The 27,422-nt window shown below is 51.3% G+C and overlaps 2 protein-coding genes across 5 annotated transcripts in view; one reads left to right on the top strand and one right to left on the bottom strand.

Moving 5' to 3' along the window:
• Positions 1-20,770, top strand: part of jarid2b (jumonji and AT-rich interaction domain containing 2b) — a 107,439-nt gene extending 86,669 nt beyond the window's left edge. The window contains exons 7-18 of the mRNA XM_030347599.1: positions 3,434-4,985; positions 7,787-8,415; positions 11,411-11,503; positions 11,943-12,061; positions 12,397-12,467; positions 13,104-13,218; positions 13,523-13,628; positions 13,888-14,070; positions 14,608-14,738; positions 15,232-15,418; positions 16,853-16,960; positions 18,026-20,770. Coding sequence (XP_030203459.1) covers positions 3,434-4,985; positions 7,787-8,415; positions 11,411-11,503; positions 11,943-12,061; positions 12,397-12,467; positions 13,104-13,218; positions 13,523-13,628; positions 13,888-14,070; positions 14,608-14,738; positions 15,232-15,418; positions 16,853-16,960; positions 18,026-18,289 — 3,558 coding nt within the window. The 3' untranslated portion in view covers positions 18,290-20,770. The remainder of the gene's footprint in view (positions 1-3,433; positions 4,986-7,786; positions 8,416-11,410; positions 11,504-11,942; positions 12,062-12,396; positions 12,468-13,103; positions 13,219-13,522; positions 13,629-13,887; positions 14,071-14,607; positions 14,739-15,231; positions 15,419-16,852; positions 16,961-18,025) is intronic.
• Positions 6,722-27,422, bottom strand: part of dtnbp1b (dystrobrevin binding protein 1b) — a 60,223-nt gene continuing 39,522 nt past the window's right edge. Inside the window, exons 3-5 of one of the 4 annotated variants that reach the window (XR_003974585.1) lie at positions 27,207-27,350; positions 26,100-26,459; positions 6,722-6,748 (exon numbers count right to left, since the gene is read on the bottom strand). Coding sequence is in view for 3 of the 4 variants with exons in the window: in XM_030347612.1 (XP_030203472.1) it covers positions 26,179-26,459; positions 27,207-27,350 (425 nt within the window). In the remaining variant the exon portion in view is untranslated. Of the gene's footprint in view, positions 6,749-24,356; positions 26,460-27,206; positions 27,351-27,422 lie in introns of those variants that run through there. The other 3 variants (XM_030347612.1, XM_030347614.1, XM_030347611.1) reach the window with 3 other exon arrangements.

The following is a 27,422-nucleotide window of genomic DNA, read 5'->3' as shown; positions in this document are numbered from 1 at the left end:
TCTTATCTTTTAATGGCCCTGCTCTTTGTGTCCGAAGCCGCCCCCCCACCACCACCTGAGACAAACACAATGCAACACACACACACACACACACAGAGGCGGACGCACATAAACACTTGTCGTGACACTAAAGCCTCTTCAAAGCCGGTGCTGTCAGTAGGCCGTCTGTCACCTCCCTCCTACGGCGCCGTGGCCGTGATGGATCACTCCCCCCCCCCCCCCCCCCCTCCTCCTCACACACACACACACACACACACACACACACACACACACACACACACACACACACACACACACACACACACACACCCCCTCCATCCCGCCCTCCGTCTTTGCCCGCTGTTGTGCTTTACGTCCAGCTGCTCAGCCCGCTAGACAGAGCCGTCTCACTCTGTGTGTGTGTGTGTGTGTCGGCCTGGTCTCTCTCTGCTCAGGGCTGCCCCCCCCGCTCAGGTTCACAGCCTCCTCTCCTGTGGTTCCCTTCAGAGATGGCCCTTCAAAATGTACATGGAAGTACCTTCTAGAATATTGGTTCTAGGAGCCAGCTCTATGTAGTAGACTGAGTGCGTGTGTGTGTGTGTGTGTGTGTGTGTGTGTGTGTGTGTGTGTGTGTTAAGCCTTTAATTATGTCTCGTCATCCAGATTGACTTGTCCAGCTACATATGGGTATTTGGACCCTGTACACTCAATGGATTGAGTTGGGGCAACGGGGCCCCGTTGCCCCAACTCAATCCATTGAGTGTACAGGGTCCAAATACCCATATGTAGCTGGACAAGGCCTTCGCGCGCACGCACGCAAACACACCCCCCCCCCAATCAGGGTCCCAGGTCATTGCATCAAGCCCTAGTTTCAGCCCTTTACTTTTATGGCGGCGGTCTCAATGTCACTCCTCAGACACTCTGGGGATACCAGAGAGAGAGAGTGGGGGAGGAGAGGGGAGGAGGAGCCAGAGACTCCCAGCGGCGGTGTAAAATGGGCCATAGATACAATAGGGAGAGAGGGGGAGAGACAGACGAGGAACAACGGGGGTTGTTCCGTGACAGGGTGGCTAGAAGTGACGGGGGGGGGAAGCCGTCGTGGAGGAGGGCGACGGAGGAGGGCTGAAGGCACGACTGTTGCTGTTCAGGAGAAGTTACCTTTGTATTGTATTGAATTCTCCTGCACCCTCCATAGGAGCTCAGAGGCCCTGTATTGTATTGAAGTCTTCTGCACCTTCCATAGGAAGATGCTCCTTGTTATACACATCCCCCAAAACTCCTCTTATGCACTATTGTAAGTTATTCGTCCTGGCACTTATTGTACGCACTTATTGTGTGTTATCTGTCCTGGTAATAAGAAAATATATAACTTGTGTACTAAGCATTGTGTAGCATCTTATCCCAGCTATCTCTGTTGTGTACGGGGAATGGGTGAACCTCACCATTTTTATTGCTCGGTTCTATGAACATACTTAATACTGTACCGACAGTGATATGTTTCTCTTTCTTCCGACAAATGTACTTATTGCAAGTCGCTTTGGATATAAGCGTCTGCGAAATGCCCTCAATGTAAATCAGAATACACATGGGAGTGAGTTTTGATTCATTGGAAAGGTAGAGATGTATCAAGCGGAGGAGGATCTAGATGTGAAGCAACACGTGTGGATATCAAACGAGAGAGAGAGAGACAGAGGGAGAGGGACGTAGATGGAGAGAGAGACGGAGAGAGTGAGACGTGGAGAGACGCGGAAAGAGAAACGTAGATGGAGAGAGAGGCGGAGAGAGAGGGAGAGAGACGGAGAGAGCGAGACGGAGAGAGGGGAGGAGAGAGGCAGAGACGGAGAGAGAGAGAGACGGAGAGAGAGAGAGGAGGAGAGAGAGACGGAGAGAGAGAGAGAGACAGACGGAGAGAGAGAGAGAGAGAGAAAGACTGAGAGAGCGGTATAGAAAGATAGAGAGCCTCTGAGTGGCCCTGGAACAAGACACCATTTCAGTTGTGGGCCGCAGAGTCTGAGACGTCCCAAGCATGCATGCCCTCATCCTCACGCATAGGCACCCAAGTTCTGTCGAACACACACACACACCGACACCATGGCGTGCTCGGGTTTCTTATCGAATGCTGCTCCCGTCATGCATGCACAGTTACAAACACCTTAATGCACAGGCACGGATTTATTGGAGGGCCCAGGGACAACCATAGCAAACACTGGACTATAGAGTTATACTTTTAATGCCCTGAAATATTATTGTCATGCGTGGATGGGATTTCACCGGTCATCTTAAGCCGCCACATGCCGTCTAGCCATCTGCTCAGAGAGGCAGCCGATGATTCCCCCCCGTATATCTACGTCTGTCCATCTCTCTGGCCGCGGCGTGTCACCGTAACTCATGTCAACATGGAAGGTTTATCCTCCAACAGTATCGTCTATCTGTGGTTTATGTCCGCGAGACATCCCGAAGTACATCTAAACCTTTACGGGTTTAATGGTGGTGGACTGGTATCTCAGCCTCACAAAGACTTTCATCGCACAGACGTTGTAATCTAGATTGTTGATCCGTGATTTTGTTGTAAGTGAGGCGTCCTTTATGGTGCTGAACATTAATTACCCATAGTTTATCGTCTTTGAATGATGTTGTGCTCGTTTTATTGTCGTTAAATACACATTGAGCTAATGTGTCGCCCAGATTTTTCTGAGTGGAAGGTTATTAGTGATGTGCTGCTTAAATGTTAGAAACATTTACACTTTGTGTAAATGCTATACGCACGCTTCCATCTTAACTCTTTGGACTGGTATTGTGAATCCATACGCGTGTCACGTTGCATATCCATATCGATGGTTTAATAGTTTACTACAGCCAGCGCTGAGTGATGTCTGGCCCGGCTGATGGAGTACAGCGGGAGACGACATCTCTGTAGTCCGCTCTTCCATCACGATGTTCCTTTACATTGGGTTCTTTTCATCTGACATGTGGTGGTTTCACCCCTGACCTCCGCGTAGCGGAACCGCGATCTGACCTCCCGTCAGATCGCTTCTCCGTCAGAGCGTCTGGCTTCCATCAGCGCACGCAGTTCCATCCCGCTTGGTGACTTCCACTCCCTTTTTCCTGCTCCTTTTCAGGCTCATCAAAGGAGTAGATGTTATATGCTTTTCTATTTTCTAAGTTCGAAATAATTTGAATTGTTTCAGATTTTTTCTGATTTCTTGTGCTTTTCAGATTTTTTGTGCTTTTCATTTTGTTTGATATGTTTACAAAATTTTCATTTTTTACTGATATGCCTGAAATAAATATAATCGATTAAAAAAATATATATAAATATCTCGCCGCCCTCGCGCCCCACCCTGACCGCGCCCCCCCCCCCCCCCCCCCGCTCCCTCTCTGATGTCATTTCCTCCCCCCCCCCCCTGCTCCCTCTCTGATGTCATTTCCTCCCCCCCTCCTCCTCCTCCTCCAGGCCTCCAGAGTGAACGGGCTGACGCGAGGCTCCACGGCGGGCGCCAAGAAGGGGCGGGACTTCCGGCTGCCAGCCCGAACTGTGAAGAAGTACACGGCCACCGTGTCCAAGGGCCACGTCACCTACACCAAAGCCAAGCAGAGGGACCTGGGCAAGAAAACCAAACAGCTCAGCAGCAGCAAACACAGCAACGGCAGTGGGGCCGCTGCCCACAATCACAGCCACAATCAGCACAGCCAGCCAGCAGCCGGCCCCCCGCCGGCCCACTCAGGGAGAGCCGCACCGGCGGCGGCGGCGGCGGCGTCCACAGCGCCGGCCCACCACAGCAATGCAAAAACCCGCAAACAGGTGCTAATGTCCAACGGGGGGCTGCTGCACAAGGTGGCCGCGGGCACCCGCCTTAACGGCCGCCTCAACGGGCAGCGCCACAACTACCAGGCCCAGGCTCAGGCGCAGGCCGACAGCCAGGGCCGGGAGGGCCGCGAGGGACGCGAGGGCCGGGAGGGCCTGCGCCACTCCAAGAGGCGGCTGGAGTCGTCGGGCGGCGGCGGCGGCGGCGGCGGCGGCGAGGCCAAGAGGTCCGGCGCAGTCGCCGCGACGACCGCCACCACCGCCGCCCTCGCCGAGGCCAAGAAGGCCAAGCTCCAGGCCCCTCCCCTGGAGACGCGTAGCAACAGCAGCACGGGCCGGAAGGCGGGCCTGCAGGAGAAGGCCGCCGCCCCGTTGGCGCCGGTGACCAACGGACACGCCCCCGAGCCCACCGCCGCCACGGCGCCCTCCGCCCCGGTCGCCCTGCCCTCCACGCCCCCTCCCCGACAGAGCCCGCCCCCCTCCTCACCAGCAGCCAGCACGGAGCCAATCAACACGCGGCCCAAGCGGGCGTCGGCGGGCAAGCTGATGTTGATCCGACAAGCACAGCAGCAGCAGCAGAGCAGGTCTCACGCTCGCAGCGCCTCCTCCTCCTCCTCCTCCTCGTCCTCCTCCTCTTCCTCGTCGTCCTCGTCCTCGTCCTCTTCCTCCTCCCCCGCCCCGGGCCACAACCCGGGGCGCGCCGGCACTACCTCAGACCCCCAGCACCCGGCGGCGGCCGCCTCCCCCTCCCTCTCCACCTCCTCCCCCTCCTCCTCCCGGACGGGCCTGCACGCCGGCCCCCCCGGCCCGGGGGACCGCGAGCGGGAGTGGGAGCGGGAGAAGGAGCTCTCCCGGCAGCAGGAGGGCGAGCCGGACCGGGAGCGCCGGCGGAGCCGCCCCGAGGGCTGGCCGTCGCTGAGCGCGGCGCCCGTCCTCCGGCCGGGCTCGCAGGAGTTCCAGGACCCCCTGGTGTACCTGGCGGCGGTGCGGGAGCGGGCGGAGGGCGCGGGGCTGTGCCGCGTGGTGCCCCCCCACGACTGGCGGCCCGAGTGCAAGCTGAGCGAGGAGATGCGCTTCGTGACGCAGGTGCAGCGCGTCCACAAGCTGGGCCGGCGCTGGGGGCCCAACGTGCAGCGCCTGGCCTGCATCCGCAAGCACCTCAAGGCCCAGGGCATCCGCATGGACGAGACCCCCGTCATCGGTGAGGAAGAGCGCACACACACACACTGACACATAAGTACACACACAGAGAGACACACTGACACACAGGTACACTCACAGAGAGAGACATGCACACACACACACATAGGTACACACACAGAGACACACGCACACTGACACACAGGTACACACACAGAGAGAGACACGCACACTGACGCACAGGTACACACACAGAGAGACACGCACGCACACACTGACACGTAGCTACACACCCAGAGAGACCCGCACGCACACACACAGGCACAAGGGTACACACTAAGAGACACACGCACGCGCATACACACACAGACCTATCCAAACGTATGTGTGTGCGTGCGTGCACACACACATAGACACACACATAGACATACAGGCATAGCTCACATCGTAGCTACAGGACCTAGTAAGCACCTAGACCTAGCACGAGATGTATCCCACATTAGGCTTCGGCAGAACACCCCTCAGCTGAACCTTCTGGAACGGCAATCAGGCTTTGCATTTAGTAGAGCCCCCCCCCTCTGATCAGGTTCATTAACCCAGGATGGGCGCCAGATTTCCCTCCACTAAACCAGCGCCGTTCACATCATAAGGGCTGATAAAGATGTGGCGGTCAAAGCTCGCTGCTCCGAGCCAAAACTCGCAGAGAGACTTAAAAAACAGTTACAGCTGTGCCAGGCGGAGACCCAGTGCAGCACGGGCCAACAGCGGTGGTCATTTGTCTTCTGAGCCCCCCCCCCCCCGCCCCCCGCCCCTCTTCAAGGGTAAAGGCAGCCAGACGGGGAGGCAGGGGCTGACAGGTTTGACAAACGACGTGAAGTCTGATATCTGGGGATCGCATTGTAAAAACCGGAGCCTGGGATCCCAGACAGGCTTTGCGCTTTATTGGTGTGCAGAATGGGGTGTTTCGTTCTCCAGTCTGGCCGTGGAGGAGGAGGAGTATCGCCTTACAGTCGCGGTTCGGTCTTGTCTGCCACTACGGTAGCACAATGCTTCAGAAAAGAGACGGGGAACAAAGAACAAATTTTCATCCAAACATTGTTATACTATTTTTATTATAATGTAGGATGGATACAAAGTGCTTATTTCATCTCGGATGGGAACATTGGGGACATGATCTAATCGAACATACAATGGGGTCTGATATTATTGATCTATATCAGTATAGTCTAATCTAATAAATGATGGGGTATTATATCATTGATTGATCAGTTGTTGCTCTATCTGTTGGGGTATGATATTATTGATCTATATCAGGCCAGTCTCACGGGGCCCGAGGGGGTGAAACGGCAGCACAGACCAGTTGGCTTCCAGCGTCCGCATCCTGTTCTTATTTCCTCCATTTCCTCTCCGCGCGCGGCTCCCAATAACCTCTATTGTCCCCCGAGGCCCCTCACAGGGGAAGCCGCCGCAGTGTAGGGGCTATTTATTTATTCCTCTAAAGACCGCACCGGGCAGCCGGAGATGTGAATCAGCACAGGTGTGTGTCCGTGGCGCGGTACCATTGGCGTTTCACCCGCTGCGCCCGCGCATGGTGACGGTAGATTCCAATATGTGTGAGATAAGGGCCCCCAGGGGCCGAGCAGACAATATCTCCCCCAGTTTGGCCCCCGTCACCTCCCCGTCCCTCACAGCGGGGGGGAAATGATCTGACTGGGTTTTAAGGTGTGTGTGTGTGTGTGTGTGTGTGTGTGTGTGTGTGTGTGTGTGTGTGTGTGTGTGTGTGTGTGTGTGTGTGTGTGTGTGTGTGTGTGTGTGTGTGTGTGTGTGCATGTGTGCGTGCATGTGTGCGTGCGCCACATGCACTTTTCCCAGACAGAGGGCAGAGATATGAAGATGCATCTGTAAATTGGTGTTTGCCAGATTCAGACTAGTTTGATTCCAAAATCCTCAACGTGCGTCCGGGAGGGAAATACCGGCTTATTCATAAAGGAGGGCCAGTAACCACACATTGCTTGATAGTTTTTTTTTAATAAACACCCTAATAACTCCGCCCTAGTTTGCGGCTGTGATTCCACTGCTGCCTGTGACGTGGCGCTGACAGGCCCCCCCTGCCGGCGGACCCCCCAGCCAGAGGCAGCTCGTAACGTAATTAAGCCAGCGGCGCGTCACAGGCAGCCTCATAATCACAGCGCCGGAAATAGGGCCCAATTATGGAGGTGTGTTCCGTGGACCGCGGCCTCTCTCCGCCCTCCCCCGCGTGCCCTCTCTCCTCCTGCTCTGTATCTCCCCCTGACCCCTGACCCCTGCCTCCTACTCTCCTCCTCTTCTACCACTCCTCCTCCTCTTCTTCCTCCTCCCCTTTTCCTATTCTCACTTTTCCTTCTCTTCCTCCTCAGCCCCCTTCAACCTCCTCTTCCTCCTCTTCTTTTCCTAATACTTTTTTCTCCTTTTATTTTCCACTTCCTCCTCGTCCCCTTCTTCCTCCTCCCCTTTTATTTCTATTTCTTTATTTGTTTAAAAGGGACCGTGTGCATTAATCAACATGGCCATCCCATTGGACACGCATGCATCAGATTTAGTTAAAAAACTATTTTTCATCTGTAGTCCCCGGCAGGTTGATGTTGGATAGAGCAAACCAAAGCATCAGAGCAACACCACATATAGTTAGACAGATGATTGACATTGACACACATGGACAAGGATACAAACTTAAGAGGACAGAGACGTAATGTATCATGCCAGAATAAAAAGGATTAAAAGTGAGGAGAATAACAAACAAAAAACATCAGATAGTTAAACAAGCAGTTAGTGAACTCACAGACTAATCTCTCCCCCCCCCCCCCCCCCCCCCCCTCTCTGCAGGCGGCTGCGAGGTGGACCTGGCCCGCTTCTTCCAGCTGATCAACGACATGGGTGGCATGCAGCAGGTCATGGACCTGAAGAAGTGGAACAAGCTGGCCGACCTGCTGCGCATCCCGCGCTCGGCCCAGGACCGGCTGGCCAAGCTGCAGGAGGCCTACCTGCAGTACCTGCTCTCCTACGACTCGCTGGGCGCGCCCGAGCGCCTGCGGCTGCACGCGCAGGTGCTGCGCGAGAAGCGCAAGCTGGAGGCGCGCCGGGGCCCCCTGGAGGCCCACGCCGACCCCCTGCTGGCGGGGCCCGGCGGGGGCCTGGTGCTGCTGCCGCGCTACGAGCCCAAGAACGGGCTGGCGTGCGGGCTGGTGGCAGGCGCGGCCGGGGCGGGGCACCGGCGCGGCGGCGGCGGGGCGGCGGCGGCGGCCTGTCGTCGACTGCAGGAGCTGGAGGCGCAGGTGAAGGCGGGACGGCGCCGGCTCTTCACTCAGGAACAGCAGAGCGGGCGGGAGGAGGAGGAGGAAGAGGAGGAGGCCCTGTGTGGGGAAGAGGAGGAGGAGGAGGATGAAGAGGAGGAGGAGGAGGAGGAGGAAGAGGATGCAGGTGTTCTCAGCGACCAGCACAAGTGTATTTACAAGGTCAGTTGGGTGGTGTGTGGGTCTGTGCTCTGAACGTGTTTGGGTGGAGGAGTGTGTAGTCCGTTGTGTATTTATAGTCGTGGATCTTTTCTTTTCAGCCGTCGGTTTCCTACGTGAGCACTATTATTTTTAGGACAATGGGATTCACATTTCTCTCTAGAGGGTACAAGAACTCGGGCAAAGGTATTCGAGCATTTAGTAGTCCGCTTGCGGATCCTCTGGCCTCAAATCACCGGTTCAACAATACATTTATCAACCCCTCCACAACTATAAAACCCACTTTCTCCTCCAGAGCCCGCTGGCTCAATCTTATCTCGGGTTCGTGAACTCCCAGGGCTGGAGACGGGGGAGACTCTCTCTGGTTTGTTATCGCTAACAGAGGTGTTCAAACACAGACGTACAAATCGTCACCTCGCAGAGTGTGTCTACCATCGCGGGGCGTGGGTGTTTGGTGTTAAAGAGTTTTCTACCTCAGGAGATAAGATCAGGATCCTCGCCCAACCGAGAGCACTGCTTCCTGCGTCACCCCCCCCCACAGGGCCACTGTGTGTCTCCGGCGGATAAAACAAATTCATTACTCAAAGTTTTTAGTCCCCGGATTAGGATCGAATCCCCCTACAGCGAGCCGTCGGTGACTTTAAAGGCGGCCTCTGTGTTTAGTTTGTGGTTTCTAATATAAAGCGTGATGCGTCTGTTTTGCTGGTCCTTGTGTAGAGATTGCAGAACGTTGAGGGGCGTTGGGGTGGGGAAGGGGTCCCACCAAGTGCGTGCATGTGGGGAACGAGGTTCCACGAGGATATGCACGTGAGCGTGTGCACGTGAGCAGCGTTCCGTGCACGTGAGGGGGGGGGGGGGGGGGGGGGCAGTGTGCGGAGGGCGTGTGCAGTGTGCAGTGTTCCGTACGCGGGCGGGCGTGATCCGCGCTGCCTGCCAGCTGTGTTGAATCTAGCGGCGCCGTAATATAGGTCAGCGAGGAACGGGAGGAACGGAGCCCATGGCCGGCCCCGGGCCCCGGTGCTGCCCCCCCCCCCCCCCCCCCCCCCCTTCATCCCGCTCAGGGTCCTGGCTGGCTGCCATCTCCCTGCATGTCAGATGTCCTTGTTTTTTACCCCCGGTCGACCCCCCTGCCCCCTTTCTTCCCCTTGAACCCCCCCCCCCTGCTCCAACATCTGCCCATTTCCTATTCTGCTATTTCACCAGTAATCCCCCCCCCCCCCCCACACACCTTCTCCCACCGCCCCCCCCACCCCAGTAATAGACGGGGTGAACTCCCTGAGAGGTCAAACCCTCGTGTTCACGTCCAGCAGAGAGCGGGCTGCACGCAGGAACACACCTGCACCCGAACCTTCAGGCACGCACGCACGCACGCGCGCGCGCACGCGCGCATACATACGCGTATTCATGCACGCATGCACATACACATAAACACACTCACTGGCACATTACGCACACACACACCCACACGCATACACATATATATGCATAAACATGTGTATAAATATGTGTATCCATAGGTCAGGAGTCCCACTCCTGACCTATGGATGTGTGTCTCTGCGGCGGCGGTTCAGGGAGTTCAGACTCTTCAGACGGAGCGCCGCAGGTTACCACGGTGACGCGCCCGTCACAACACGCTGACGGACACGGGCGAGTCCGTTCGACCCCGGCCCTGCCCGGCTCCGGTCCCCCCCCCCCCCTCCCTCTCGCCGTATCGCCGGCTCAGATTGCCGTGTGTTTGTTTCACCCAGACGCCTCCCCCCCGAGGGAGGGATGTGTGTCTCTGTCCCCCCCCCCCCCCCCCCCCAGAGAACAGCGTGCCTGGGAAGAGATAAGCCCGGCTCCAGTGACGGCTGGCCCCCGCGACGGATTAGCTTCTCAGCGCTAGCCGCGGGCAATGCTCCGGCATAAACAACCATTGCGTATTCTTATCAAATATCTTCCAAAATTGTATATATATATATATATATATACTTATATTCTATTTCCGTTGTGATATTTTTTTGGGGGGGATTTTATGAAGAGATCCCTATCTCAACTGGGAACCCGGGAACGCTTTGAGGGGAACCCGGGAACGCTTTGAGTGGAACCCGGGAACGCTTTGAGGGCAACCCGATATCTCCATAAAAAGCAGATCAACCCCTGAAGATAACGACGCGCTGAAACCATTAAGACGGGGGAAGGAGTTCTACATTAGCGCACAACAATAGTCTCCCTGCTCCCGACGCAGCCCCCGTAGTCACGACGACGACGGCCATCTTTCAGGGCCGCCCTTAAGGTCCCGGACCTCGGGGGCCGGTCGATTTATGGGCCTCCCTTCAAAGGCGGCCCCTCTGGTGAGAGGGGATTTAGGGAAGGGGGTGGGGGGCTTTGTCAGAGACGTACGGAGCGTGCAGAGAGGTGAAGGGAGATGGAGACGTATCTGCTCAAACCACCCCCCCAACCCTGTTAGACACATGCAACACGTGCACGCCCACACCACGTGCACGCCCGCCATGTGTGTGAGCGGTTCACCCAAAGGCCAGCGTGGTTGTTCCTGTGTTTTATCGTGAGGTCCTCTCTCCCTCGCCCCTCGTCCCCGAGACATTCTTCTTCCCTTCCTCCGTGCCGGGGGGAGACCCAGAGTCCCGGGTCCGGGCTGGGGCAACGGGTACGCTAGCGTACTGTAAAGCGGCGGCTGTAATCCGATCAAAGCGAGGAGAATCCCAGGTTTAGCGAGTCAAAGCGCCGTCGTGCGTCTCCCTGTGTCCCCGCCGCCCCCACCACGGCCGATTCAGATTGTTACCGAGACAACTGTCAAAACTGAAAAAAAAGATGGATTTAAAATAACAACAGTGCAGGGCTTTTACCTTGAAGACCCCGTCCGTATTGATTTGCGTACCCCCCATCCCTCCCTTCATCTGGGGGACCCAGAGCACACTCTGTTCTTTTTCCTCAGGTCTAATGGTTCCATCTGTTTTTTTCTGTGTCTTTTTTTTTTTTTTTTTTTTGTTCCTTGCAGGGGAAATCTATGTCTCTGACCAACTTCTTCAGGATAGCTCGGAACACCATGACCATGTGCTTTAACAAGGACCCCGGGGAGGCCGAGGTGGAGGTGAGTCCGGGGACGAGGCAGCCCTGCTTACCCAGCCCTTTAAACCATTTATATTCAATGCCACTTCATCCGTCTTACGCTACTGGAAGCACCAGTCTCATAATACCACTTCATCCGTCTTACGCTACTGGAAGCACCAGTCTCATAATACCACTTCGTCTGTCTTATGCTTCTGGTAGCATCTGTCTCATAATACCACTTCATTAGTCTTAAGCTACTGGTGGCACCAGTGTCTAAGATCCAACTTGTTACCAGGAACCTGTAGACTTTGTGAGAACTAACAGCATAGTAATCATTAACCAACGAGTATGGCCACAGCTCGTACACATTTGACAAGGTGTTCTCGCAGTATCATAGTGGTGTGAACGGAGTATCGTGTATTGTATTGGGTTTGCTGTGTGTATATATATTGACTCGGTTCTTCTCTGGCCCCGCGCAGCAAGAGTACTGGAGGATCGTGGAGCAGAGGGACTGCCACGTGGCAGTGCATCATGGGAAGGTGGACACCAGTACTCACGGGAGTGGATTCCCAACGGGGAAATCAGAGCCATTTTCAAAGTAAAGACGCCCAACGCTTCTCTGTCGATGTACAGTATAGGAAAACTACAAGTTCTAAATATTCCTCCAAAAAGATTATAAGCGAGGACATTCTCTGCACTGCTAAACTTTGAGGATATAAATATGACTTATAAGAGGCACCTTTCGAAAACTGCTTACAAAGTGCTTTACAATAGAATAACTCAAGGCCGAAATAAATAAGACGGTACATACCGAGACTGTCTACCGGTACAAAATCCTAAAATAACAGGATAAAAACATCCCTCACGAAAAGCCATCAAGTAAAAGTACGGGGAGAATGTGTTGAGTTAATGCGCATTTTGTGTTTTCCTCAGACACGGGTGGAACCTCACCGTCCTTCCTAACAACTCTGGATCCATTCTGAGGCATCTGGGTGCTGTACCCGGTAAGAACGCTGACCCACGCTGCCTGTCTCCCCCACAGCCTCCCCCACGCAGAGGGGGGGGCTGTGGGGCCCACAGCTCCATCCGTCTTTTTTATTGTCCCGCACCTGAGAGGGAGATATGTTAGGATGTGCACACACTTGTTCCTTCGTTTCTAAACGCAATAAATAATGTCCCCCTCTCTCCTCCCCCCTCACCTCTTCTGTCTCCCCCTGGCTCCTCCCCCCACTCCTCTCATTCTGCTCTCCCGTCACCTCCTCCCTGCCATCTGTTCCCCCACCCTTTCTTCTCCTCTCCTTTACCCCCTCCTCCCCTCTACCTCCTCCTCACCTCTATCATCTCCTCATTGTATCTCCTCTCCTCTCCCTCCTCTCCTCCTCTCCCACCTCCTCTCCTCTCCCTTCCTGTCCTCTCTTCTACCTCCTTTCCTCCCCTCTCCCTCCTCCTCTCCTCCCCTCTCCCACCTCCTCTCCTCTCCTCCCCTCTCCCTCCTCCTCTCCTCCCCTCTCCCACCTCCTCTCCTCTCCTCCCCTCTCCCTCCTCCCCTCTCCCACCTCCTGTCCTCTCCTCTCCCTCCTCTCCTCTACCTCCTTTCCTCTCCCCTCCCTCCTCCTCTCCTCCCCTCTTGACTCCTCTAGGGGTGACCATTCCCTGGCTGAACATTGGCATGGTCTTTACTACCTCATGCTGGTCTCGAGACCAAAACCGCCTTCCATACATAGATTACCTACACACTGGTGCTGACTGCATTTGGTGAGTACCGACCAGAGAGAACGGCACCAAACCGGCCCGGCCACTTTCCTCCTCCTTGCATAAATATGTTTTATATTAGGTTAACTTGGTCACTTATGTTTCCACGCCGACCCAAATGACTAGACGGACGCTTCGGCCCAGTCGTGAAACTGTTTTGGTTCTGCTTCGGGGTTTAGTGAGCGGACCAATCACAGCCCTTGCTGCTGAGTCGCCTCGGCGCACGATTACCATTTTTTTTGAGGCGCACGGGGGGGAAGCCTTCCCGGGGCCACGGGCCGCTGACACTGTCCCTCTCGCCCCTCAGGTATTCTGTCCCTGCGGAGGACAAGGCCAACCTGGACAAGGTGGTCCACACGCTGCTCCAGGCCAACGGCACGCCCGGGCTGGACATGCTCGAGAAGAACATCATGGTGGGTGGTCCAGGCTCCACAGAGGTTGCCCAGACAACCGTACCATCTCAGTGGGGCGGCACAAACAGGAAGATATTTTATTAGCAGGGAAAATAACGAACGCTATTCATGATATTGCTAATCGGAGAAACTACAAATATTGAAATAAAAGCCTTTTAGGAAGGGTGGCCAATGACCGCCATGTTTGAGAGTCATGTGCATCATCAGGCCCTCCTGTGAGCTCACACGTGTCCACTCCCTCCTCCGTGTCTCCCCTCAGATCTCCCCGGAGGTTCTGTGTCGTGAGGGCATCAAGGTGTACCGCACGGTGCAGCGCTGCGGGGAGTTCGTGGTCTGCTTCCCCGGGGCCTTCGTGTCCAAGGTGTGCTGCGGCTACAACGTGTCGGAGACGGTGCACTTCGCCACGCCGCACTGGATGGACCTGGGCTACCAGGCCGCCAAGGTAACGCCGCCAGAACTACGCTACCCAGAATGCCACACAACAGGGGGGGGGGGGGGGGGGGGGGGGTGATGCCCGGCTCGGGGAGTGTTTGATTTGTAGTCCTCCAACTGCCAACAGATTGTTGCTAGTCGTTGTTTTGTCACAGGTGTGTTTTGGGTTTTGCATCGTGTCATTGCTGCCCCCTAGTGGGCCGCGAGGTTGAAGACTTGTGTGAATGGATTATTTAAAAAAACATTAATAATTTGGATTAATAAGCATTTAATCGCTCCTGACCATTAAATACTACTACTACTGTAGCCCACTTCCATTTTACAATAACTTATAACTGTGATACCTCATTATCAACCAGAAACTAAACCTCTGGACAGTCAGAAAATACTTTTTTTGCAATTAATCCCAAATATATGAAGGCAGACTTTCTCGTTGTACGGCTTGAGACAGGAGCCCAAGTGGCGTTGTCTCCTGCTGGCAGCCAGCGGTCAACCCGTCCTGTACAGCGCTCTGTAGTGGTTCCTAATGGCTTCTCTCCCCGGGCAGGACCTGAAATGCCGTCGCATCGCGAAGCCCTTCTCCATGGAGAAGCTGCTGTACCAGATCGCCTCGGCAGAGTCCAAGAGGGACAACGGCCTCCTGCTCAACACCATCGCTGCCCTACTCAAAGACCTCAGGCACGCACGCACGCACACAAACGCACACACACACTCAGCTACACACACACACACTCAGCAACCCACTCACACCATTAACGTACAAATTGTAGTAAAGAACACTCATTATTTATCGTAGTTAAGAAAAAACGTGATTTTGTTAAGAACACAGGCTCATGTGTTCTTAACACACAGGTTATGTTGCATTCAAGAACAAACTCGCCCACACACTTTATGTTATAGTTAAGAATGCACTCGCCCACACACTTTTAGTCAAGAACTCAAACAAACACATTACGTTGTATTCTAGAACTACACTCGCCCACACACTGTTTTAGTCAAGAACTCAAACAAACACATTACGTTGTACTCTAGAACTACACTCGCCCACAGACCCTCTACATCACACCCAAGAACACACAAACACACATTTTTTCTTTCTAAAGCTAAATCAGTAGCCTCGACCAATGGGCGTCCAGCTCGCTAATGGCCGCACCCTCCCCTCGTCCAATAGGAACATGGAGATGCGCCAGCGGGAGGAGCTGTTCCAGGCGGGCCTGCTGTCGTCGGCGCGCTACGGGACCCACGACGGCAGCCTGGGGCCCACCGAGAGCCGCAAGAAGCCGCGCGGGAAGTGGCTACCACTGGAGTCCTCCGAGAGACGCTGTCAGACCTGCCTGCACCTCTGCTACCTGTCCATGGTGAGACCCCCGCATGGGGCTGGGGGGCCAATGGCTGGGGCTCCAGAGGGCTTGGGGGGCCGGTGACTGGGGGGCCAGAGGGCTGGGGGCCGTTTGGTCGAAGGCCAGCCCGGTCCTATCTCCCACAAGGATGGGGTCTGACAGCTGAGAGGATTTAAAGGGCCCCTTAATTACTAGGGGTGGGAAAAATAATCGATTCTTCGATGCATCGTGATTCTCGCTAGAACGATTGTCTCGATGCAGATAAATTAATAATCTGAATTTAAAAATATATATATTTTTCTTTTTTTTTTGCCTGCTGCAACATTCTGTTCACCAGAGAGGGATCATTTTTGTATTTTTTAAACTATTGAATTTATCTTCAGTGTGTATTGGCCAATCTGATTTGTCTTGACACGATTGCAATTTACGATTCAGCCTACGCATAGCGCATAGCCAGACACAAGAACTCCTAATTCAAGAGCAGCTTTTCCTTTAATGACATCGAAAAGAAAGATTAGAAATAAAATAAAACTGAAACCTATTTTTTGCATGCTTTCCATATTGTGTTATAATGCAAGCTGCATCGATTATTGCATTGTTCATAGAAAGTCGTATTTGTGACAAAAGCTTTCTCTCTTATGAAATTTTAGATAAGTTAATTCATCTGTTGATGTCTTTAATGATCATCACAAAATTAGGAAGTGATTAGCAAACTCTGACTAGCAAAACCAGATGTATATATATATTTTTGAAAATCACGCATGGAAATGTACATAAAAAAATTGTTGCATCGATAATCGCTTCAGAATCGAATCGTTGACCTCATAATCGGAATCGAATCGTGAGGTGGCAAGAAATTCCCACCCCTATTAATTACGGGCCGTTTCAAAATCCCCCTCTCGTGACATCACAAGTGGAATGCTCCAACCCAGATATGTGCCGGAACGGCCAACCTAGTTGGGACATGGGGAGTGCGAGGGAGATTTAACAACGGCGCGTAACATAATCACTCTCACGCCTGTTATGTAAATGTAAATTACGGGCCCTTTAATAATATTTGGTTTGGAGGACAGGACCAACCGTGAATCTGTTAGCCGCACATCCCAGACTGATTCACCTCAATGGGTGTAGTAAGGTTGATCCTCTGAATCGAGTGCCTGGAACGTTCCATTAAGGACTGAAGGTGGGGGTGTTTCCCCGACAGGAGGGCCTCACCGCCCCGGTAGTTTCAGCTCCAGTGTTGGTGATGTCCGCACGCGTACACGGGACCGGGTGGAGTTATGGTCTGGGTTACGATCCCTAAGCTCTACATTGCCCTACCTCCAGGCCCTCCTGGGCAAGAAGCCCTCAGCCTCCCGGCTGTGATAACATGACCTCCCCTGGGATCAGAAGGTCCCCTGGGATCAGAAGGTGTGCTGGATGACTGACTAATGTGAGCTCTGTGTCCGTCAGGTGGTCCAGGAGACGGACAACGTGGTCTTCTGTCTGGAGTGTGCCCTGCGCTACGTGGACAAGCACAAGTCCTGCAGAGGCCTCAAGATGATGTACCGATACGACGAGGTGTGTGTGTGTGTGTGTGTGTACAATGAAACAATACCCACTCGATCCTGCAGAGGGAGCCATGGGTTTGTTTAATCATGTGCAATTTAAGGAGTTTGTAATGGGGTCTCGTTAATAATGAATGCACAGAGAAGGATTCACAAATGTATTTTGTGATTTACATATAAATTACTCTCTTCTCATAAATACATTTCAATGCACACACAAATGGATATCGGTATGTATAAATGTAAAATAAACCGCTGGACAACTATAAATATTTTTTTAATTCATGTTTATGGATTTATATTACATTTATTTAAAACAAGATGCATTTGTGTGGGATCAAAAATGTGTTTGTGAAACTTATTTTTGTTTATGGACAAATTTTACATTTATACATACCGATATCCATTTGTGTGTGCATTGAAATGTATTTGTTAGAAGAGAGTAATTTATATATTAATCACAAAATACATTTGTGAATCCTACTCTGTGCATTCATTATCAATGAGACTGTTCTGACCCAAGAGTTTGCTCAACAAATTCCGGGAAGACCACGACTTTCCCCATTTTTTAAATTTTATTGAAACGAATCCTTAGATTAGTTTGCGGCTCTCTGACTTTCTCCATCCTTTCACTTCCTTTCTTTTTCACTTACTCTTCCACTTTTTCTCTCTCTCTGTCTTTCTCTCTCTCTTCCTCTTTTTCTCTCTCTCTCTCTCCCTCTTCCTCTTTTTCTCTCTGTCTCTCTCTGTCTGTCTCTGTCTCTCTCTCTGTCTGTCTCTCTCTCTCTCTCTATCTCTGTCTCTCTCTTTATCCCTCTCTCTCTGTCTTTGTGTGTCTGTCTGTCTGTCTCTCTGTCTGTCTCTGTCTCTATCTCTATCTCTCTCTGTCTTTGTCTCTCTCTCTCTCTCTCTCTCTCTCTCTCTCTCTCTCTCTCTCTCTCTCTCTCTCTCTCTCTCTCTCTCTCTCTCTCTCTCTCTCTCTCTCTCTCTCTCTCTCTCTCTCTCTCTCTCTCTCTCTCTCTCTCTCTCTCTCTCTCTCTCTCTCTCTCTCTCTCTCTCTCTCTCTCGCCCACCACAGGAGCAAATCAACAGCTTGGTGAACCAGGTGTGCGGCAAGGCCCTGGGGAAGAGCAGTGGAGGCGTGGGGGTCGGTGGAGCAGGCGGGGGTGGAGGAGGAGGAGGCGGGCTGTTGGTGGTGGGGGGAGACCTCCGCCACAGCCCCAGCCAGGGGGTCAAAGCCTCTCCGGCCAAGCGGGGGCCTCGCAAGCGTGCCACGGTGGAGGTGTCCCTCTCTCGCCTCAGCTCTGCCCACATGCCCAAGGCGGCGGCGGCCGTGTCCTGAGTGACCCCTGAACCCCCCCCCCCCCCCATTCATCGCCCCTCGCCCACGCCCTGCATAAGCCCCCCCTCTTGCCTTCCGTCGTGTTTTTTTTCTTTTACCTACACTCTGTTCCCATGCCCCCCCCAGACTGCCCACCCATATTCAAAATATGATTGTGAGCTTTAGACGCAAAGATGACCCCGTGATATTCACCCTCCCCCCTTAGTATGACAAGCTTGCTTCTAAGAAAAGGAAAAAAAACGGAAACAGCGAGATGTCAGTGTTTTTTGCACTAGCGTGAAAGAAGAATTTATTTTTGTTTGACTTGTTTCTCCTCTAACTTTCTTCGAGTCGTCCATTTTTTTGTTTTCGCTCCCTAGCATTAAGTGTGAAGTTCACAGGTGGACTTGATGAGCCGGAAAATAAACTCCTCCCCCTACCCTAAACACCAACCGACACACCCAAACATGAAGAGGGTAACTGTGGTTACCCAGCTGCCTCCCCTCCCCAATTTCACTACCTTTTCCCTCACAACACAGGCTCCTCATCACGAATCACTTAACTGTGAACGCAAGAACAGACGATAGGGACGTTGGTTTTAACTAAAATCCCCCCCGACCCAGTTTTTAATGTAACGTTTAAGTGACACCAAGTAGTGACCCAAAGTTTGGCTCTGTCCTCGCTTCTCAGGACGAGTGGAGTCCATTTTATTTTGTTGTTTGTTTCTCGGCCTCGAAACGGCCCCCTTGTGGTTGTTGCCGACGGGAGGGGTCCGGCGAGACGAGGTGAAAACTTGAAAAAGGCGGATAACGTTTTATTTTCATTGACTTTGTTTATTGTTCTTTTGATTATGTTCTGTTGTGGGTTTTAGCTTTTTACTAGCTCATTTTTTTTCCCCCTCGCGAGAAGTCTTCTGTGTATTTTCTACTTTGTCGCCGACATTGCTTCCTCTTGGGTGTACGTGAGGACGGAGGCTTTGCCCTTTCCCTTCCTCTCAGCAGGGAGCCATACCTCCTGCACTCGCGAGGGGGAACTGTGCCTGATACACTGCGAGGAGGTCCATGTTATTTGGTGCTTTTGGTTAGAATTACTGTATAACAATACAAAAAGATGAAAGATCCGGACAGGAGGGGGGGAAGCGGCGGCGGCGGAGGGGTTGGAGTCAGCAGTTGGTCGAGTCCCTTCCCCCCTACCTCCCCCGTCCCCCCTGTCCCGTCCCAAAGGGCGGGAAAGCGAGAGGGAGAGAGAGGGAGGGCTTTTCCCGCTCCTAAATGATGTGCAATCGTGTTAACATTCCATTCTTCCAGTCGTCTCGTTTCAGCTGTACCGGTAAACATATGAATTATTATATTATATTATAATTATTTTTGGGTGTTTTTTCTTTTCTTTTTTTTTGAGATCTTTTTGTTTCCTCTTGTTTTTTTTATCTAATGTGCTATTCTGAGTAGAGCCACTAGTCAAAGAGTGTAAAATGTGAAATACAGAGTCCCACATTGTTTTTGTTTCTTTCCTCTTTACCGCTGAGACTTTTCATTGGATTCCCCCACCTCCCCGCTTGCCCGCCCCAATTTGCAAATGTATTGAGACTTAAAACGGCAACGACAACGAAAATCTCCCTTTTTGTGTACATAATCCTGTATATTTCTTTAAAAAAATACTTGAGCCTTTTTTCTTGGGTGAAGGAAGAAGGAAGGAAGGCAGGGGGAGAGAGGGGGAGAGAGAGAATACTTTCTGGTTAAGGAAGAGGAGGAGGAGGAGGTGCCGATGAAGAAAAAGCCTTACATTATCCTTTCTTCATCCATGTGAGTTGTGACTGGGTTGCTCCATTTTAAAGCGTGTATAAAAACAAAATTAAGTGCTGCTTATATCAGTAAGAAAGGAGACGAGGAGTAGCAACCCCACCCCCCCCCCCCTCCCCCACACACACACTCGCCCCCCCCCCCCCCCCCCCCCCCAACCTAGTTCTGTTTGTTTAGCTTTACTTTTTTAAAGAAAAGGGAAAAAAAATATCATCACAAAAAAATGGGTTTTTACATTTTCATTACTGAAAATTCAAGGAGAATCTAGTAGCTACTCATGTTGCACTGAGCTTGCCAGTGGTGACTGTCAAGAATAAATCCTACTATCCAGTTTGTTGGTTGTCCTTCCTCCCAGAAGAATGAACTGTTTTAGGACTATTTAATGAAACGCCAAGTCGGGCGTTTTCAACATTTAAACTAAATAAAATAAGTGGTTGTCGAGTTTTTATGGCCTTACGATATATTTTATTCAAACCGGTCTTCTTTGCCCCGGACACTCTGGTGCAGTTATGTTTTTTTGAGTTGTTCTGCATTTTCTACAGTATAAAGTACTTTACTCTGGGGTCCATGGGCCACTTAATTTATTAGTACCGTGTCTCCGCCTTTCCCACACGGAAAGAGAGTCCCATGTTGGTTGTATTGACAGTTTTTTACTTTTTGCAGTTTATACCTAAAGGTTTAATAAAAACTTGCTGACAATTCACTGTCATTTCCAACCTGCGTGTCTTTTTAATGATTTAAAGAGAGGAGGGGGCTTGTAAAGTAATGCGATAGATACTTGTTCGGTTGCTCAACTCAGGTTTATTAACTGCCGTGTGTCTCGCTCACATCTCTAAGGCTAACCTCCCGTATAACCCCCAGTATATGCGCAAGCACATTAACTACCGTATATGACATCTCCCCCTTTTTAAAGTGTTATGTCAATAACATCACAGGATCTTCTTGCTTGAGAATTTTCTTTGCCGTCTGTACAGCTCTCTCTGCGTGCCCATTGCCCTGTGGATGGTGAGGGCTGGATGTGCGGTGCTTGAAGTCGAGCTGCCTCGCGCACTCCTTGAACTCTGCACTTGAAAACTGGGGTCCATTATCACTCACCACCTCATCTGGAATGCCAAACCTGGCGAAGACCGCTTTCATTCTTTGAATTACCTGTGCACTCGTTGTCGAGGGTAAGTGCAGTATCTCTAGGAACCTGGAGTAATAATCTGAGATTACCAGGTAGTTGTGGTGGTTGTGCTCACAAAGGTCCATTGCAATTCTCTTCCAGGGTCGCTCTGGAAGCGGTGTGGAGATGAGAGGTTCCTTTTGATGTGTTCTTTTCAGTTCACAGCACACCTGACATGGCGTCACAAGCATGCTTATCTCCGTAGAGAGTCTGGGCCACCACACAGATGAGCACGCTCTCTCCCTACATTTGACTAGGCCCTGGTGCCCTTCGTGAATCTTCTGAAGGATCTCACCTCTCATTGACTTTGGCACGACAATCCTGCTTCCTCTGAGGACCAGGCCATTGTGTTCTGATAGCTCTGACTTCACTTGGACGTACTCTCTCGCGTCCATGGGCACATTGCTTAAGTGTTCAGGCCATCCTTTCTTTATGAGTTTCACAACCGATAGCAGTTCGGCATCGGCTGCTGTCGCCGTTCTGATTTCATCCATCTTGCTTGATGATGCAGGGATCCCCTCTACTACACTATCCACGTAGCATGCCACGTCAGAGTGTGTGTCTGTCTCTGCACACGTGCTGGCCAGTGGACTGCGTGACAGGGTGTCCGCGATGACCAGAGTTTTCCCTGGCGCATATTCTGCCACTGGATTGAATCTCATGAGCCTCATGAGAAGACGCTGTCATGAGAAGACATCTTAAAGGTACATTGTCTAGACTGTGGCTGTTAATGAGAGGCACTAGCGGTTTGTGATCAGTGATGAGCTTGAACTGCTCCAGTCCATTGAGGTATCCGTCAAACTTCTCGCATGCCCACACACCGGCCAGGCATTCCTTCTCTATCTGGGCGTAGCGTGTTTCTGCCTCAGTGAGCCGTCTGGCGCAATATGCCACAGGTTTCCACTGCTCCCCGTGGAGCTGATGGGGCACACCCCCCAATCCATAACTACTTGCATCTGCTGACACAGCCGTGGGCTTGTTCAAGTCATAGAAAACAAGTACTGGTGCAGTTGACAACAGCTCCTTTGTGTGTTCAAAAGCAGTTTGTTGTGCGTGGCTCCATGTCCATGAATTCTTGTCCCTCAAGAGCTCGTACAGCGGCTGTCCTACGGTAGAGAGTCTGGGGATGTATCTTCCAAGATAATTTACCATTCCCAGTATCCTTCTCAATTCTTGCACGTCTGCTGGTGGTGACAGCTGCCTTATAGCTTTCACTTTGTCTGGGTCAGGCCGGATCCCGGACCGGTCAATGAGATGTCCAAGGAACCACAGCTGACTCTGCCTGATGGAGCACTTCTCACGGTTGAGCTTCAGACCAGCTGTTACAATGCGCTGCATTACCTTCTCCAGGCGACCGTCGTGCTGCTCTTGTGTGGTCCCATAGACCAGAATGTCGTCCATGAAGACACCCTCCAGCCACTGCAGGGTCTCCATCATCTTCCTCTGAAAGATTTCTGGTGCGCTCGTGATTCCAAAAGGTAGCCGCTTGAAGTTGAATCTGCCAAATGGTGTAATAAAGGTAGTGAGCTTACAGCTGTTTGGGTGCAGCGGTATCTGGAAGAACCCACTGGCGGCATCGAGCGAAGAGAAGACAGTGGCCCAACTCAGCTTTGCTGTAATCTCATCAGTAGTAGGCAGGATATACTCTTCTTTTTTCACTGCCTCATTCAGCCTCTTGAGATCAACACATGCGGGCTTTACCTGTGCTCTTCAAGACTGGCACCATGGGTGCACACCAGTCCGTGGGCTGTGTCACCCTCTCGATGATGCCATTTCCCTCCATCCTCTTGAGCTCCTCCTTTACCTTTTGCAGCATAGGGAGAGGCACGCGTCGTGCTGTGTATACAGCATATGGCTGAGCATTGTCTTTCAGCAGTATTCACTGGTTCAGTCTTTAAAGTCCCATGCGTGCCATATGCCTGTGGATGTCCTCTGTTGCACACCGTTTCATTCACTCTCCTCACTAGATCCATTTTCACAGACAGCGGCCTGCTGAGTAGGTTGTTGACCGTACGTCCGCGGATGACATATGCTGTGAGTGGGTGAGTCTTTCCTTTGTAGGTCACAGTTCTCTGGAACTGTCCTATGCACTGCAGCTCGCCCCCTGGGCTGTCCAGTGGCATCTCTGCAGGCTGCAGTGCTCTTTTGGGCATGAGTGAGTGGTAGGTTTCCTCGCAGATGACGTTAACATCGGCCCCTGTGTCCATTTTGAAGTCAACTGGTGTAGAGCCCACCAGTAACTCGACGGCCCATTGCTCTGGCGACCCGTCTGCTTTACTCACAGCCCCAAGAAAGTGTGACTGCTGCTCCGTTTGCTCTGTAACCTCACTCACTGCCTGCCTGCGCCTACACACTCTACTCCAATGTCCAACTTTGTTACATGTATTGCATGTGGAATTACGAGCCGGGCAATTTTCATCTTTACTGTGCCACGCTTTCCCACACAATCCACATTGCCCTTTATTTCCCCCTTTTGGCTTACCGTAGTGATTGGGGTATTTGCTGCGCTCGTGAGTGACTTCTTGTATCACCCCCGTTGTCTCTCCTTGCATGCTGACTTGAGAAGCAACTTCTTCCGACTGCCTGACTGTCTCTATAGTCAGCGCTAGTGTTAAGTCCTTTGTCAGCTGCAATTTCCGTGAGACATCTTTGTCGAGTATTCCAACTACGATTCGGTCGCGGATATTCTCATCTCTGTACCCGCCAAATTCGCAATGTTCTGCCAGTTCATACAAAGCCCTGATAAAAGTTTCAGCTTTTTCTCCTGGTCTTTGCACGCGCAGATGGAAACATGCACGTTGGTGTATTACATTCCTTCTTGGCACAAAGTAATCATCGAACTTTCCAAGCACCCTCTCATAATCATCTCTATGTGCATTATTGTCGAAGTTAAACGAACGGAAGATGTTCTCCGACTCGCTTCCCATAGCGTATATCAGACTGCTAACCTGCACAGCACCATCTTCCTTGTCCAGCTTGGTTGCGATTCTGAATCCCACAAAACGCTGCTTCCACTCCGGCCACTCTCCTGGCCTATCGAAGGAAAAGTTTGTCGGAGGGGGCAACTTAGGCATGACTTCGTTTTCGCTTCTGACACCATGTAAAGTAATGCGATAGATACTTGTTCGGATGCTCAACTCAGGTTTATTAACTGCCGTGTGTCTCGCTCACATCTCTAAGGCTAACCTCCCGTATAACCCCCAGTATATGCGCAAGCACATTAACTACCGTATATGACAGGGCTCACAGGAGTTTATTAAGACAAACGCCATTTAAAGGGAGAGTCTGTATGGGTGGGTGAATTATTGTTACATGAACATGAATCAATAACAAGTTATGGGTTTAACCACATTTCAATTGAACAATCACACGATATCACAAACGGGGCAAAAAGAAAAGCTCACCAACCATATCAAAAATAGTAGAATTAGTAGCCTCCTGACTTGGACTGAATGTTTTTAAAACAGCTCATCAACATATCGCCAACAGTGTATTCATATGACTGCAAAGATTGATTTATTGAAACGTCTGGAATGTTAACGTTGGAACCAAAGTCGCCATCCTAATTATTTTCATAATTACTTTATTTAATCCACCATGCCTCGTTCTCCACCGGGCATCTGAGCTCAATGTGGCATTTAGCCGCTCAGTCAACTCTGAATTTGCATTAGTTTGTGCCATCACAAAGGTCATTAAATATAAATGCTCAACCCAAACACACACCGTTAAAGCATTACGGTTCTCCAATAGGGGATAAAAAAGACAATTTACTATGCTGTAAATATCACTTCCGTGTCGCACAATATAAATCGGACCGATGAGCGCACAGAGACGGGGACACCGGTTCAATTCCCCTGCCCAGCGCTGTATTTTCCCGCAATCCGTCCCGGGGGGGATGAAGAGTTTATTACCATCAAGAAAGCGATTCAGCGTAAAGAAGTCCAGAGATATGGCGGAGAATGGAGGATGCTGCAGTCACACGCACAAATCAACATTTCTCCGCAAAAGAGAAGTTTGAGACGGTAATGGCCAACACCACAGGCATGTAAATTAATTATGGTTCCGGGCGGTTCCGTTGCTGTGGACTGGATCAAGTCCTGGGGGTTATCGGCAGAGGTCCTCCCCACTGTTCTGATCTGGGAAGCAAAGAATCCTGGGAGATGGTGTTTGTATGGGATTGTTATAAATGTAGGTCACCGAAGCAATTGTAGTTTATTTCTTAATTGTAATCATGTGTTATTATCAATACAAAAATACGTTTATAATTTGTATGCTTTTTATTTATTTATTCAGCTTTTATTAGACTGTTTATTATGATGGCTAGTTGAACTCATAACGGGTGCTTTCTTCAGTTAAAGCTTGAAAGAGCATGTATCATCTAAAGACTTCAACCCCAAATAAATAAACATGTCTCAAACTAGTTCAAACCACGATATTCTCAAATATTTATATATTTTCCAGTTCCTTTATTTGGTTGTAAACATCAGGATAAAACACCATTGGATATTGTAAACGGATCCATCTTTTTCTGCTTCTCGCAAAGCTATTTTGATGCGTCGGTTCAATGCAAGTGTGTCATTTTTATGTTACGATACAGAGACGTCATTGACTCCCTGTCAGAAGGTACCGGCTTCGATTTCCAATGTCCGTAGTCTAACCTGTAAGCACCCTTAAGAGCAAGACGCTCAACATCCTGCCAGCTCCTAAATATTCAGTCTCTTTGGATTAAACCGCTAAATAATCAATATAATTAAAATCAAGTTGGGATATTGGCCCCTGAATTAACATGAAATCATGAGAACAACCCCAAGTGGAGAAATAGCTTAAAAAACAGTCCAATATGCAAAGAAAAGTCACGTCCTTCAATGTGTGTGTGTGTGTGTGTGTGTGTGTGTGTCTCACTTTCTCTACTCCACCCAAAAGAGTCTTGAGCTCCACCTTCCTCTTCAGTTCTTCCCAAGAGGAGCCCCCACCGGCTTCTTACTGGCTCTCCCCTGCCCCCCCGCCTCCTTGGGCCTCCTCCTACTACTACTACTGCCACTGCTCCTCCCGCTGTGTCCTCCACCTCCCCCCTGCTCCTCCACCTCTCCGTCGTCCTCTTCCTCTCCTCCATCGGTGTCCTGGCTGTCGGTGCAGGTGGGGGAGAGGGAGGAGAGCTTGTGACGTAGCTCCGCCTGGGTTGGCACCTTCAGGCTGATCTCTGTGGTGTAGGGCTCCATGTCTGGGCCTGGGGACGGACGGACGGACGGACAGACAGACAGACAGACAGGCGAGAGACAGCCAGACAGGTACAGGTTAGGTTTGAGTTAGACGCTTTTATCCAAAGCATTATGTTTGCATTATATTCTTGCATATCCTTGTACATGTGTCAGAAGAAAGGGAAAAAACCAAAAAACACTGTCGGTACAGTAAGGATATTCATAGAAACAGGTGCCAAGCACTTACAATTGCTATATTAACCCATCCCCTGAATACAACAAAGATAGCTAGGATGAGATGCTACACAATGCTAAGTACTATTTTCAAGTGGCAGTTAAATGATCATCATTTCAGTTCAAAGGACCAGGTGTTGGTGGAGGTGTTGGTGTCTCACATGGGTTCTCATGTTACGTGTCATCCTATATCCGCACCATGACACTGAATAGTACATGAGGGGGCGGTGTTATTTGACTGAGTGTGATCCTGCCTTCCCTAATCTGATGCCCACAGTGCCATGGAAACCCCCGCCTGGTCTAGGATCAGCTGGTAAGGAACATGAGTAGTGAATGATCAACCTTTGGAAAAAACAATGGAAAAATAAGTCTACCAAACAGCTGTGTCTTTCCACCCAGTGTAAACTAGTCCTAGGGGATGAGTTATAATGTGTGTGTGTGTGTGTGTGTGTGTGTGTGTGTGTCGGCAGAAAGCTATACAGTCTTCCCAAACAGTGTTAACCAGTCCTAGGGGAGGAGTTATAACCTCTGTGTATCCCTACCTGTGACAGGGGAGGCGGCGCTGTTGTCGTCCCCGCCAGTGTGCAGGAACACGTCCATGGCCTCGTGGTCAGACATGTCCATGAGGTCCATCTGCTCCAGCATGTCCACGTTCACCTCCATGGACGACATGCTGCCTATCGGCGCTGCACACGGACAGGAGACATGTTGGTTTGACCTCCTCGGGACTACCACTCCCAGGGTGCAACAGGGATGCA

Source organism: Gadus morhua, chromosome 22 (genome assembly GCF_902167405.1).
Source record: "Gadus morhua chromosome 22, gadMor3.0, whole genome shotgun sequence".
In the NCBI taxonomy this organism is placed as follows: domain Eukaryota; kingdom Metazoa; phylum Chordata; class Actinopteri; order Gadiformes; family Gadidae; genus Gadus; species Gadus morhua.
Note: the sequence above shows the minus strand (reverse complement) of the source record. Positions and strands in the feature narration are given on the sequence as shown.